This window comes from Phaenicophaeus curvirostris, chromosome Z, assembly GCF_032191515.1.
Source record: "Phaenicophaeus curvirostris isolate KB17595 chromosome Z, BPBGC_Pcur_1.0, whole genome shotgun sequence".
NCBI classification, from domain to species: domain Eukaryota; kingdom Metazoa; phylum Chordata; class Aves; order Cuculiformes; family Cuculidae; genus Phaenicophaeus; species Phaenicophaeus curvirostris.
The window spans coordinates 40,617,178-40,632,485 of NC_091431.1; the positions used below are offsets into that span (position 1 = coordinate 40,617,178).

Consider the following 15,308-nt stretch of genomic DNA (forward strand, 5'->3'; position numbering starts at 1 on the left):
ACACACAAAAACACATGCATGCTTATATACCCACGGAAACAGTCAAATACCTGTGGCTGATGCACCTGTCCACTGCCCATTAATCCAATTCATTCTTCAGGACTTTTTCTAGTATTCCCAACCCAATAAGAACATCCAAACAGCTCCAGAAGTATTTTCTTCTTCTCTCAACCCAGTATTACTCTCTATCTAAGGCCCAAGTCAAGAAACATTTTTATATAAATTGTGAGTACTCCTTCCTATAAAACACTTCAAATCAGCTAGCCTGCCAAATTTTGCAGCCTTGCTAGTAAGAGGAACTTGATATTAGAATATATTATACAGTGCTTGCATCTGACATATTTCAAGTTCCAAGTTATGAATATGTAATTTAAAATTATGGTTACATTTATCTACCATAAATGTTATTTATGTATTTAATTCCTTTTAAAATACAGCACAAATTCAGCCCACACACAATCAATGAGGTCAAACTTCCTTAGATTACATTCAAATTTACATTTATATTGCTTGGTCTGCTAGAGTACAAATTAGCAGTGAATACCTCTGAGATTCTAACAAAAAGGAAGAGGCCAGCACCCACTCCAAGCTGCTATCAGGCAGATTGGAATAGGAATGGCAGACCTAAAATGTGCAAATTCACAGTTCAAGGAGGTGGAAACAGTGCTACTAGCAACAAACCAAAACTGCTAAAGATAGAAGAGCTCTAAAAATTTTATGAGAACCCTTCTGCCTCATTACCTTTAGGTTTGTAGCAAGGAGTGGGTACAATGCATTCTTCTTTTATGTGTGGCTTTGTTTTAAGGTTACAGCCCCCTGTATGCACCCCTCTGTGATCAATGCAAAGGACCACACGGTATCTAAGTCCTTGTCCACAGGTCACAGTGCACTGAGGAAAAAAAAAGAAAAAAAAAGGTGCATGTGCTATGTCACATGAGTGATAAATAAAAGGGAATAGGAAAGAGAAGTATGTGTACATCAAAGACCAAAACATGATGCAGAAAACCCCAACTCTGAACATAAATTAGTCATAATCTTTGGTAGTTATGGATAAGGTATAAATTTGACACCTATTTTTGCCTTTTTGCTCTGCACTTTTACTTGATTTGGACGTTTTGCTGCTGAATTTCTTTTGTAGTGCCTCTTTCTCAGCATTGGCTACTTGGCTTGTGGCCATCTGTCCCATATCGGACTTGCTCAGTAACACTCTGTCAGTTTCATCAGGAGCCACTCTGCTTTGCTTGGACAAAGTACTGGGGCGTATGGGTTAACAGAGGTGACACTCAGCTATTCTGGAACATGACACCAAACTGAATGGTAAAGTTTGGGCTTTATTCCCTGAGACACTTTCTTAAGTCTTTTTTCATTTTTTTTTTTGTAAGGCACATCAATTTTTCCTCCTATACAGATTGTTTTAGAAGAGGTTCACAGGGAAGGATCAAAACTGCCAACCAGCAGGTAGGACTATGGATACTACCAATATTACTTTACTCTTGAACAGCAGCTTTCATCTAGAAAACATGAAACACTTTGCAATCAGTCCAGAACACCTCACCTGTAGGTGAGCTTGCTGAGCTTCTAAAACCTATTTAATTTCTTGAGAAGCTACATTCAAGATTAAGACTATGTCCAACATCAAAGTACTTTCCTGCTTTGGTAGATAGACATTTTAAAAAAAAGACATTTTCTTTCATACAGACGAAAAAGTGAGTCAGGAACAGAAAATATGAGCATTAAAGAGCAGAATCATTTGTGGCTTTACTTATTTCTGTAAATTTCTCAGCAATTCATCATATTCAATTTAAGGCTGAAAAGCTGTAAAAAGATATACATGCTCACTGGTTTTGTTCTACTTATTTTACATTCCCAGTATATTATTACTAGAAGGTCACTAATTAACATTACAGATCTCATCTGTTCTTCCATCATTGTCTCTAATCATGTTAATATTAACACATTATTCCTGAATATTTACTTTGCAGTTACACAAATAACATAATTTAAAACAGAGGTCATGGTAATAAGGAAAGAAAGTTGTGTATGTTCCTCCTTCAACAAGCTCACTAAACTACAATTTAAAATGTACTTGTACTGCTGTAAATACAAAACCAACAAAGTTAAGCTGATTACCGGAGACCATTCCTGAGCAAGCCACTTTGGGCAGTCAAATATATTGCAAGGCTGGATAACAGGCATCTTTGGAGTATACATGCATTTCCATTCTTCCACGGGGCTGATATACCCCTGAATGTCTTCTTCCACACATGAGACACTGCGGCTTTGAATGCCCCCTCCACAGGATGTGGAACAGGCAGTCCAGGGTGTACTTTCCCATCTGGGGAAAAATAAAAACCCAATGCAGAGAGACATCATGAAAAGAAACCCCCGTTGCCCCCACATCCGCCTACACTCCCCAAATGCATAAAGGGCTGTCTGCAGGAAGGTTATTTTTCTGATTAATGCCGGTAAAAAATAATTACATATATATTCATAAATAGCCAAAACAGCAATGCGATCTCTGGGCTGCTGTCTTTAAGTCACAGATTACTGACAGAAAAACTCCTGCCCCAACTAACCCAGTGACTTCTACCACAGAAACTCTAAATACTTTTAACTTAATTCCTTTAATTTAATTGATGGGATTATCATGTCTCGCAACTTGTCATCTTGTAAGGAATCTTTGTCACACATCACTGGAAGATTAGTGTGCCCTGTAGCTGAAGCTCCTTTTGCAAGAACACACAAGGAAATAGCAGTGTTTCTTTCCAGGAAAACAAATGAATCTGAGTAAAAAAAAGAAAATGGAAGGAAATTACCTAAAAGAAGATGTGATTATACTGACAGAATACTTGGTATAAAAGTGTACGTGGTCTATCTTTTTTCTTTCTTTTTCTTCCAAAGGCAAATGTCCTTTTGATAAGGACATCAAGAATAATGTTTGAAACAATTATTTTGGTCATAATTTTGGGTTTTTTTGCCTTTAAAAATTGTTTTTGTGGAAAAAAATTCACCCATTTCCTCTTTCAGGCAAGGAGGAAAATCATGTTCTACCACTTAATAGAAAGGAATTATTTTTATTAAGCAACAATTACAAGAATACCAAGATTGTTAAGCAATATCATCTTTTTCTCATCAGCTCCAGAACATGTAAGCACTACCAATACTTGGCTTCTGTTTGAAAGTGCCACAAAACTTCGTGTAAAATGGTTTATGTTAATAGCTGCTTATGAATGGTAAAGCCACTGATTCTTTCCATGACTCACCACTAAGAAGTGGTGAAACCATGTTTACACCAGGCCATATGCATGATCATGTACTCAGCATTAGCCACGTATGTGAGAAACATGTAATTTTAACAATGTTTTTAGTTCAGATGTGCTACCTGTGGCTCTGCTGAACAAGTTTCCTAGATAAGAGCTGTGGTTTCTCACTACCACAAATCTAAATGAATAGTCCTCAAACTAAAACTCATAAACAGCAGAAAGTGCTGCAGCCAGCCTGAGCCAGCTTTTCCCAGGCATAAAAATTGATGGCACCAGGAATTCCCTGGAGTCTTTGGGAGAAATTTCTAGATACTTTAGGCAACCTCAGCAATACCAAGCAACTTAAATCTAGGCAAGTGGTTTGGTTCTCGGTATTTGTATGAGTGCAAGATTGGAAGATGAAGTTTTCTGTTGTATGCAACTTAAAGTAGGTGTCACAGCTCTGATCCAGGTACAAAGGGTGCAACATTGACCTAGAATTTATGAAAAGAATCAGTGGTGCATTAAAAATAAGCACTATATCTCCTGAACCATGCCTTTCTCACTTTGTGATAAAATTCACGGATAGGGGATTGCAGTAGGAACTCTTGTGAAGATGATTTCCTAGATTTACGCTCCACTTCTGGAGTGTTTGTCACTCTCCTCTGTTCCTGCTAACAGGTGTCAGCCTCAGATAAGTAATGCAACCAAGGCCTCTCTGGTTTGCCTTGAATTTTTTTGGTTTGGGTTTTTTTTTGCTCAAACTCATGAAGTTCCGGGGAAAGACATTTTTTCTTGCCTTTACTTGGCTCTGTCTCATGCCAGGCTTGTTGTCTGTTCAGTCTCTGCTGCCTCTGAAGTCTGGATAAGGGACTCTTTGGGTGAAGGAGGAAGACCTGAGCCCTGTTTATAGGTTCACAGGAGCACATGTGGGAGTTGTGGAGAGGGAAAAAAGGGGAAGTAGCACTGAAACAGCAGAGAGGAAAAAGAGGGGCAGAGGTCCCAGCTATCAGTTGTCGCCTGAGCAATTGATGGCAGAGGGTTAAAGAAGAATAGTGTGGCTGGTAAAGTGAATATAGAGGGACAACTATGGGGTGAGACTGTAATGCAGAGCAGCTTGAGAAGCAGTTTCAGTCTTTTGATCATTTCCAAGCATTGATTTTTCTTTGTTTTTGCTTTCAGCATTACTGAAAGCCAAATAACTCCAAGTGTTTTGATCCTTTACTTTGGATTTTCTTCAGCTGCCAGCTCAGGATGCTTATTCCTTAAATACAGTCGCTACACTGTTAACTACTGCCAAATCATCCTCTGATACAAAGCTGTTCCCCATCTTTTGTCAATGTACATGGCCTTTGTACACAATTCAAATAACATATTTTATTCAAAGCTAGAGAATTAAACCCTGTTATAATATTCTAGCTTCCATATTCCTCACTAACAGAGGTTTAATTTTTGAGAAAAGTGTGTTCCAGAAAAAATTAATTAGATATGGGGGCATATTCTATATCTCATGAATTTTTGGTGATAATGACTGTGTACATAATCTTAAGCACTTAGCTAGGAATAGAAAAGTCTAATCCAAATGACGTGGATCATTTGGACAATGCCCTCAGACACATGCTGTAGGTTTTGGGGTTGTCCTATGCAGTGATAGGACTTGGACTCAATAATCCTCGTGGGTCCCTTCCAACTCAGAGCATTCTGTGACTGATAAAGAGCATCAACATGAATGGCAGTCACAATATGTGGCATGTAAGCTGCTCTTCTTCTTGTCTTCTTACAGTCTGGTGTGGGTCTATGATCTGGCTGGAAACTGTTGAACAAAAATGCATTACGCTTGCACACTGATGCTGAACACTCTTTATATTAGGCCTCAGTGCGGTTTGGGGAAGGGTGTTTCCTTAACAGCATAAGACTAACAAGTTGCCCAGGGCATTCCTTCTGTGATTTCATACTCCAAGGTACAATAAATTAATGAAGAAGGAAACATAGCACAGTACTATTGGAAGTCCAGGCAATATTTCAAAACAAAAAGGTTATTATCCCTCAGCTACCTAACATTTTTATCAGCACCTATCTTATTCACTGCTTTAAGAGTAATTCCCCCGTGTGTTTATTTCCATAAGGATCTTCGGTCTTATAGCAAAGACATTTTAATTGTGAGATAATTATTAATACAAATCAGGCCTTGATCCTGCTCCTGCCTCTGATCTCTGATTTCTTAGAAAAGCCAATTAATTGATGCTCCCGGGGAAGGCATTAGCATGGGTTTACAGCATCACAACACAACACTAAGAGCATCTAAATCCAAAATCTCACAATTTATAAGCATGTAAGAAGCAGCCTCACTGAAGAGAAAGCTGATGGCTCATCATGAAGCCACAGGTTATAGTCTTGTTCAGAGAGGAGTAAAGGAAAGGTGTGATAGAAAAGCAGAGTTGGGGATGGGGGGTGAAGAAAGAGACAAAGAAATGGACGATACACTTAATAAGTCCGCACTGATGCTTCAGCTAGAATATAATTTCAGTTCTGCATCAACAGAATTTATAAAAACAGGTTAGCCCTTAAACATCTCTAGGTTAATCTGCAGGAGTTTAAAGCAACAGAAGAGCAGCATTTGTTAATTCAGTTTGTGAGCAAAGCAGAAATGAACAGAAGAGGAAAAGAATTAGTAAATGTATTTGTTAATCCTAGCATCTGGTTGACTGTTTTACATACCGAGGAAGGGGATGGTAGAGGTCATAGGGCATGATCTGCTTGTATCCATCACTGTTAGGAACAATAATGCCAACCCTCTGAGTAGAAGGTACACATAATAAAATAAACACTAAATGATTACATTATACAACTTTTTTTTAACACAATAGTACAAAAACTCACCACAAATAAACAATATATTTTACTAAATTGCTATTGCATTTGAAACAAAACTTATGCTCCCATTCTACTGTTTCTGAGTCGCTCAAAGAATAAACACAAATTAATACTTTGCTCTTATGAATATAATACTGTTTAATTAAGAAGCAATCCATTACCACAAGTGATCCAAATCTGTTGTCCAAATATTATTTAAATTTATAAGGTTAATATTGAATATTAAAGAAAAAAAGTGTTTCCACACTTAATACTCTCTTGGAGCTTGCATCCATAGTCACTGCAGACAACAAGGGAACTTCTGTTTGCTTCACAGACCTCTAGATCAAAACCTTTTTTAAACAAGTATATGATTGTTTCTGCCCTTCAGATAAAACATATGCTTTTACAGTGGCCAGGATGAGAAGTTCATGGAATCCCAGTGTAAGAATTCAAATCTGCAATATTTGTCTCTCCACATTAAATCAGACTGATTTCATTCATTTTCAGAACCTACCTATTTATTAGGGGTTTTCCGGAGGAAAGAAGGACCCAGAGAGAAGAGTAATGTGTTAGGTTGAATTTTTGTTTGTTTCTTTGGTTTAGGTGTTTTCTTGACTAGTTAGCTTGGTATGCTGTAGTGTTATTGCTACAGTATTCTAAAAACCTAAATAAATAACATCTAAAGCTTATAGAAAGCTATAGTGTGTATCAAAATTAGTAATGATCTGAGCCATTATCATGCCAGTTACATGTGAGACGGAAGTCACTTGCTGGCAACTACAGGATCTCACTGAACTGCTAGTCTGCAGTTTCATCTTTTGTTTGCACTTTTTTACAGTTTCCAACTCAGAGTAACTCTACCCATGTTGTCTCCCAAATATCAGACATATCTTAACATCAAATAGATGATCCCAGAATACTTCATGTATCAGTTTCATCAAAGTCACTGCGCAACAGGGCACTTGGATGGGGCAGGTGGGCAGAAACATTGAGGAGTGAATGAAAATGGCATAAAAATAAGAAGTATGTCCCTACCCAAGTTATGGAGAGAGAAACCCAACTCAAAAGAACAAAGGTAATTTTTGAGAGCCTTATACAGATGAGAGGTGTTAGGTATGCTGCTAAGGATTTCAACAACGGGGAAGGAAAAAAGGAGGGGGAAGGGAGAAAGTATTCTCCATCCTCAGAAAAGTTCATAGAAAAATGCTGTAAGCATTCAAAGGAATCTTCTCATGCTGGGGCTAAAGGGGCCTATTCTCCTTTCAGTCAATAGGGTTTTTATGTGCATAACTTGTCCATGACAGGAGAATGGATCCCATTGTGTTTCCACAGTGAGGAGTCTGTGCTGGGTTGGCATGCTGGAATTTTCCAGCTAAAGTGCGGGAAGATGATGGAGCCTTGGGAGTGTATGATGGGGACTAGACAGGTCCCTCTAAGATTAGCAGCTTATGCAGTCACAGGGTTCCTCTGCATGAGTGTGCATATTTGCATGTTCGGAGAGCTGCCTATATCCTGAAAAAAATCCAAAAATCTAGGGACAGACAGTTCTGGCACTGGCAAACTTTGGAAAAGACAAACAGGTCATTTAGAGTATGGCCAATGAACATGCCTTTTCAGTCTTATCTTGACAGACAAATGCCTGGAGAAGTTTCAGAAATTGTGTACTAGTATTTTAGGAAGATGTTAGGGGATGTTTTCTGATGGTAGGGTTTTTTTGGTTTGTGCTTTTGCTAACCTCTGCTGTTATTCCAACTCTTCCACAACTGCTGCTGAATTTCCACTCTGAAGACTTGGTACTTTTCAGCTCGCTAAAACGTTAACCTACCAAGTTGGGAAATGAAAGAATTATACTAAGAAAGAAAGAAATGGATTTCAAAACATATCTCACTACTCAATGCAGTGAGAAATGTTTTCTTTCTAATAAACATGATCTGTATGCATATACAGGTCTACATGCATTAGAATGCATAATATCCAAGACCATTCCAATGGAAATGACCGTACCACATCCAAACACTGTTACGAAGATTAGATAATATTTACAAAGCACTAGACTAATATTGCCATTGGAAGGTTTGACTCTTAAAGATTTCTGCATACATAAACTGCATTTATGTAAATGGCATAGAGCTCCACAGAGCTACTGACACTGTACTTGTGCATACATGAGGGGCCATGAAAGGCTCTCATTATGAAACTGCAAGATAATGATCCCCAGCAACGTTAAGTCCCATGGTAACAATAAGGAAAAAGACCCACAGAATAATATATGACATCTTAACTCATGACTTCAAAAATTGGCTTGAAGATACAACAGATCAGCAGATCCTAACTAGTCCTATGTAGACAAGCCTAAGCAAACAATTTAAAAAACATCTTAGAGATTGCTTTGGTGAACCCTGTTATTCTTTACTGGACAAAGTGGCTTAAATTCCATGAATCTATCATACTCCTATAAAAAGATAGAAGAGATTACTCAGACAATGCAAAGGGGATGGTGTCCTAAATGAACAGAACATGTAATAACTCCTTCACTACACTGACATTTCTGGCTGACGTGGGAGTAGCTAACAGGACTCATTCACACAACGCCTACAGCAAACCTCCTTTCAATGAGCAGAAGCACAAACCAAATTATTCTGTTTGTGATGGCAGCTTCAGCACAGTTGCACTTCCAAGGCACAACTCCAGCTGGATCAGGAGTTGCACACATCCAAGCCTGCCACCTCTGTAAATGTTTGGCTTTTCTCTGGGACACATGCCTGTAGGTGTGTTCCTTGAAAGTCCTGTTTAATGCCATCTTCCCCAGTAGCTACTTTTTCTCCTTAAGCTACTTCCTTAGCATAAATGACAGATGTGAATGCTTTTCCTCTGTAGCTCCCCAATGACTGTCTCTCCAAGAAGATGTCAGCCCTTCCCACCACCCTATCCTGTATGCCCAGGATCTCAGGTTGGCCACCTGCTGTGCTGAGCAGGGGCACGGAGGCTAAAGCTGGGAGAAGAGCCAGCAAAGGGCATCTCTGCCTGAGATGCCTTGGGGTAGCGTGACCCAGCATGGGGATGATGTGCTGATGCCAGGAGTGGGTAGGGGTACCTGCTGCTCCTATTCTACTGCTCTTGCACCCTGCTGTGCCAGTGCTCAGTCTCTGCAGGACACTCGCACACCTCTGACTCACAACCTTGATGCCTGCTGTAGGTTCTATTTTCCTGAGGGCTTCCTCTCCACAGTGCTGCCTGCATTCCCAGGTGGCTGGAGCTATTACACCTCTTTCCTGATGGAGATTTACACAGCAAATATTTAGGTCTTCACTGAAATCTGTTGCACCTCAGATTAAATGATCTGCATGACAGGGACTCTGCTATCTGAGCAATGTTCCAAAATATATTGAATATACTAATAACAATTGGAAAATAATAATAAAAAGTTTAAGCAGCTTAAGCTGGCTGTGGACAGCTAATTCATTAAATGAAAGGAAACACTTGGAAGACCTGAAAAAGTTTATCTACATCAGTAGATATTATACATATACTTGCCCATCAAGTACAGACTGTTGTAAAATCTCAATGGAATGCAGAGAAACAGATCTTTTCTTTCCATCCTTCTAAGGTGGGAGCTGGATCCCAAAGAGAGTCAGTGAGAGGCTGCATAGGGCATTGTTAAAATAAATAATAAATGGGGCTAAAAAGGGACTTGGTCCCATGATACGTCATCTCCTTTGCAATACACTAATTACTGTCCTTAATTAGACAGATGGGCCACCTTTACTTAACCTGGAAAAGGAACATGTATAAATGTTTGATAAATAATCTTCCACACACAGTAGTTCTCTTCTGAGTATATACAGAACTGGATTTACCAGTTCAGAAAGAAAAGTTGACTCATATTCCACATTCATTCAGTCTAAGCTGGTTTGGCTACTCATGAAGCCAGGAATCCTGCTAATTATTGCCATAATAAGTGCAATAATGTAAAACATTTCTATGCACCAAGTCTAAAGAGGCAACTAATTGCAGGCCAGCATGATATTCCTGATATTCATGTAAGCTTTTCTTTCAGACTGCCCTTTCCTGAAAATTTTATTGTAAGTTTTCCTACTCCTCTCATCTGCTTTATTCAGTGACACTATGGTCTTCTAGGATTATTTTCTGTGGCAATCATTGACACACCACAGGGACAGTCAGCAATCACTAATCAGCTATGCCTCACTGGAAATCAGTTTGCCAGGAAAAATTAACATCTTCGTCTTATACCAGTGGAGCAGAGCAGCTCCCACACAGCAAAGACACTGCAGAGCCAAGATGACCTCCTTGCTTACACTCCTGTCCCCACTGTTCTGCTTCACCTACCTTCTTTGTGACTGTATGAAAGCATTGGGATTCCAGAAGTTAGCACAGATTTCCTCTGTTTTTCTGTTTGAGTTGTTGATTCTTGAATTTTTTACAAAGGTACTTTTGAAAATAATCATTTGCAATTTGGCATGTTGTCAGAATGTTTCCAAAATGCCGGTTCTCCTCTGTTACTGTCTGTACCCTGAGAAAGCATAGCTGTACTTCTGAATTACTCTCCCTCCTCTCAGTGTCTTTATATCAACAACTTTGCCCCATTATGTCTTATATAAAACAAAAATTGCTTCCTGACATCTGCCCAGCTGTTATTTTTTTTTCCTCTCCTTCCTCCCATGTCCCACGCAGTCATCTGTTTTACCATTTGAGAATATGTCATATAAAATTATTGTGAAAGGTATGAAAAATATCCACAGAACAAATTCCGGGGGTAAATTACATATTTGACTCAGAAATTTATTTATCAGAACCAAGAGCTTAAAAAAAATTATTTTCCCTTTGGTACTGTAAGAGGTGAACCTAAAAGATAGCTTCCATATCAGTTCACAACTTTCAGCAACCCTTTTTCTAGATGTTCACACTTAGGTCTCTTAGATGATTATACCTGGCCTCTACTTTACTGACATTTGTCTCAAACAACTCAAAGGAGAATTCAAAGAAAAAGTTTTTGATCTGAGAAAAACCAATGAGGAGAAAACACAAGAAATTTCTTATATTAGAGTTACAAGTTTTTAGTATATTTAAGTAATATGAGACATTAAATATAAATATTTTGTGGAAAGTACTGGGACAAGAGAAGCCAAATACTGAACTTCATAGAATATTTGAGAAGGAATTTTCCATCTTGTTGCATTGTGGGGAAAGAGCTCTCTAAGCTGAAAAAACGCCTCTGAAAACATGCTCAACAGGACATACTTTGCCCAAAGCCCTAGTGAAGCTGTGCTCTTAACACTATATCCTTAATACATCCCAGCACAAAAACAGTTCAGAGATTAAGGAGCAGGTAAGGAAATGGCTTTAGGGCATCCTTGCACATATCTGCTGGGCTGCACTTAACTATATTTTAGTAAAGCCGCATGAGAGGACCAAAATGTTTAGATTACACAAATACATCCTTGCAATTTATGGGTAGCTGCAGACTGACTTCAACCACTATACTCCTGAAGAAAGAATGCTTGGCAGGGGAGCAGAAAGGAGCCTTTTTTGCATGGCTAAAAGGTATTGATAATTAGAACAAATTCCTGTGTTATAGTCTTTCAAGCTGCCATAACTGCAAATAAGCTCTTTATTAAGGAGAAAATGTAAAAAACCCATAAAACTTTCCCATCTCACTAACACTTAAAAGGTAATTGTTTATCATGGGATGGAATCATGGACCATTTGTTTTCTCACATATTATAACACATAATGAGGCAAAATGCAATCTGAGGAGAAGAAACAACCATTTCAAATTGATCTTCACAATGTGGAGGTGCTAAACAGAGGTCTTTTTCTACACAGTACATCCTCAGGATTAGAAAGAGGTTGAATATGTAGGTTAAATGACAATATAAGCTATAGCAACAGAATATTTTCCTGCTCTCTTTTACTCTTTTCAAGCTAAGTTTCTTTTAAAATTAGAGCTGACTGACCTTGCAGGGCAAGGATCCAGATTACACTCTTGAAGTTTTGGCTTTGGCTTGATATTTTCAGGATAATAGTGACAGTACTGGTCTGCTACTACCCGGCTGCTTCTCAGATCAAAACATTCAGCAGATGTCAGTTGATAACCTGCAATACACAGTGGAAGAAGTAATATGCTATGTGATGTTCTTACTGTCTCTCTCTGCGTTATTCCCTTTGTTTCTCCTGTTACTCTCTGGTAAAAAGTGGAATGAAAATATTAGTGCTTTTAGACATCACAGCTGCTGACTTACAGATCAGATTGAAAACAACTGGAATCACATGTAGTAGGAACCGAAAGATAACGAGTATGGTCAAATAAAATTCAAAAGCCTAGAACAAAAGAAAGGAAATGCTTCTTGGTCACTAAAACGCACACACTCAGTTTCAATTCAGAGGGTAAAGCTGCTGGTAGGGACAGGGGTGAATGGAGACATCTTGTGATTTCAGACCATGCTTAGACCCCATCAGCCCTCACGTTTCACAGTTGTAGCATTAAATGCACTCATATGCATATCAAACTGAACTTTATATAGAGAGCCTTTATGATGTTAAAAAAATCTATGGGCTGCTATCACTGTTGCTGCATCTCTCCCTTCATTTAGATTTAACTACTTTCATTTCTAGATTTTGTGCATTTTACAGGTTTAAATGTAAGTGCAGCAGTTGGGACAGAATCTGTATGCAGGTAACTGTTTCTGGAATATAGTGGTAGTTCATTACCTCCTCCACAGGATGCTGAACAAGGAAAAAAATCAGTTTCCCTCCATTGGTGAATGATAGGCTGATAGAAGATAAACTGAACTGAACTGTCGGCAGCACCAGCATAGCGAATCTGAAAAAGATGTAATATCAAAGAGTGAACCTGTCATAAATACTGGGAACAAGCATTCTGTCACATGCATCTTGCAGCTTTGAGACATCTTGCAGCTCTGTGAAATACCAGAGATATTTTGCAACAGGAAAATGAAATGAACGAAACAGATCATAGATCAGCGGTAAAATCTTGGCCACAAATAAATTACTGGGCATAATCAGCAGCACCTCTGACCATTCTGAGACCATGTTCTGAAATAATGAATTCACGGTATATGCATGGTTAGTGCTACTGAATAATTTTATGGCTACAGAGGGCAAGAAACAACATTTATTCCGTCAGAAAATCACCTACAACTACCTGCAGTCCCTGCCATATTGACATGGATTTTAAGCCTTTAATATTTCCTAAACACCTTCTGAGGCCATGTATACTATATTAGATATCTCAGAATAAAAAATGGGAGGCTGCCTTATGAGAAATTAAAAAGTATAAAAAAGCTAATTTAACATTTTTTTTATTTCTGAGGTGAAGTAAGAATAAAAATGCTCTTTATTTCTGAGGTGGGAATAAAAATGCTATTACTAAGAGCCTCTCCTAGCTCATTGTTTATCTTGGGACATAATATATCAGTGTTGCTTGGGCACCTTTACAACAGTGGCATAATGTTACCGCGGGAGAGAAAACTGTCAAATCATAACTAGATAAGACGGACCCTTCTCCAAGTCAGTAATCCTGCTCCCAGAAGCAATCTTCCCTGTTCTTTTTTTCAGACAGCTTAAAATGTTTCAGCAGTGCCTAATTTTTCTTTTAGCAGTTTTTGAACATGTTTCCCATATTTTTTCAATCTGCCTTTCCTTCTCTCTCTTTCCAAACACCAGGAGACACTGACAAAGAATAGACTGTGAAACAGAAGCAGAAATATGACAAATGGAGCTGAACTGTGTAATCTAGGTTTTGTTTTCTTCTGAAGATGGACAAAAACATGATTACAAATCAAAGTTTATCTTGAAGGGAAGGAGGAAGGCAAAAATACTGCAGGATATGTTGATGGCTGTAAGAGATGTGGCCCACTGAGACTATGGCTGCCCTTTTCTAATTAGAGTAAACAGTGATGTAAATCCCCAGAAGGAAAAAAATTACAGCTGTAGCAACCCAGCTTCTTCAGCAAATGAGAGACCTTTTGCACAGATTAATATAATTTGAGCCTCTGTGTCAGAAACAGGATCTCTAATTCCTTGTGTGGGGATGGTATATTAATCACACACTTCAGAAGGGTCTTTCTGGGCTCATGAAAGCCTCATGCACTCCTGGGAAAAGTGTTCTATTGTGCTGGAAGCCATTCAGGGAGGTCTCTGATCAGAATGTGCAAAAAAATGTCCACTGGGGAGAATTCTGCTCTTACTCTTTGTATTTTAAACATCATCAGAGATTCTTAAACTCAGATCTACTCAGCCGTGTGGTCTTCAGTGACCACATGAAGAACATGAGTTCATGAAGAACAGACCAAGAACTCGAACAGAGTCTACTATAAAATGAAGGGGAGGAAAGAGAGTTCACATTAAGAAAAAATCAGGAAGACAGAAAGTTCTTCCCCTTACAGACTATTCCAGCATGTCTGCAGAATTATCTGTACGTTTTGACACAGAGAAAAGAGAGATGCACATCTTTCCCAGCCTAATATGGAAGTCTGTCATATAGCCATGATAACAACATGGGTGGGGAAGAATTACAATAAGCCACAGCTATACGCTGAAGTAAAACAAACCAAGTAAATGAAAGAAGTAGGCACAGTATCAATTATTTTTTAAGAAGCATTTTAAGCAGAAAAGGAACAATATATGGTAATTCCCTGCAGTAAAAATTTCTTTTTTATTTTGTTTGACAGTTTTTTAAACCTAAGATCTTGATCCAGGAGATCAGTGGCTCCTTGTGCCTTGCAAAACTCAAAGTGAGCCTGAATAGCTAAACACTTTAACAAATGTCCTGATTTTGCTGGACTGGGCCAATCTCCACACATTGAAATACTCAACTCTGGAGTACGGTGAATTGTTTTACCCTTGCAGTATTTGCAACATACTGCTAGTTATGAGAAATGCCAGAGCTTCAAAAAGAGACGATCAATACTTGAGAATCTTTAGTTAGTCCTCTAACTAACCGTGAGTTTTGCATCCTTAAGTCCCTGAATCAGAAAAAATGGCAATAATTCCTTACGTTTGCAAATAAAATCCTATCTGAATTTATTAGAATCATAGAATAACCCGGTTGGAAGACACCCACCGGATCATCGAGTCCAACCATTCCCATCAAACACTAAACCATATCCCTCAGCACATCGTCCACCTGTGCCTTAAACACCTCCAGGGAAGGTGACTCAACCACCTCCC

The 15,308-nt window shown here is 38.6% G+C and overlaps 1 protein-coding gene across 4 annotated transcripts in view; it reads right to left on the reverse strand.

Annotated features, from left to right (window-relative positions):
* ADAMTSL1 (ADAMTS like 1) overlaps window positions 1-15,308 on the reverse strand; it is a 173,889-nt gene that overhangs the window by 86,928 nt on the left and 71,653 nt on the right. For 2 of the 4 annotated variants that reach the window (XM_069880686.1, XM_069880690.1), the window contains exons 8-12: window positions 12,828-12,939; window positions 12,074-12,212; window positions 5,961-6,011; window positions 2,131-2,335; window positions 742-889 (exon numbers count right to left, since the gene is read on the reverse strand). In XM_069880686.1, coding sequence (XP_069736787.1) covers window positions 742-889; window positions 2,131-2,335; window positions 5,961-6,011; window positions 12,074-12,212; window positions 12,828-12,939 — 655 coding nt within the window. Of the gene's footprint in view, window positions 1-741; window positions 890-2,130; window positions 2,336-5,960; window positions 6,038-12,073; window positions 12,213-12,827; window positions 12,940-15,308 lie in introns of those variants that run through there. The other 2 variants (XM_069880687.1, XM_069880688.1) reach the window with 2 other exon arrangements.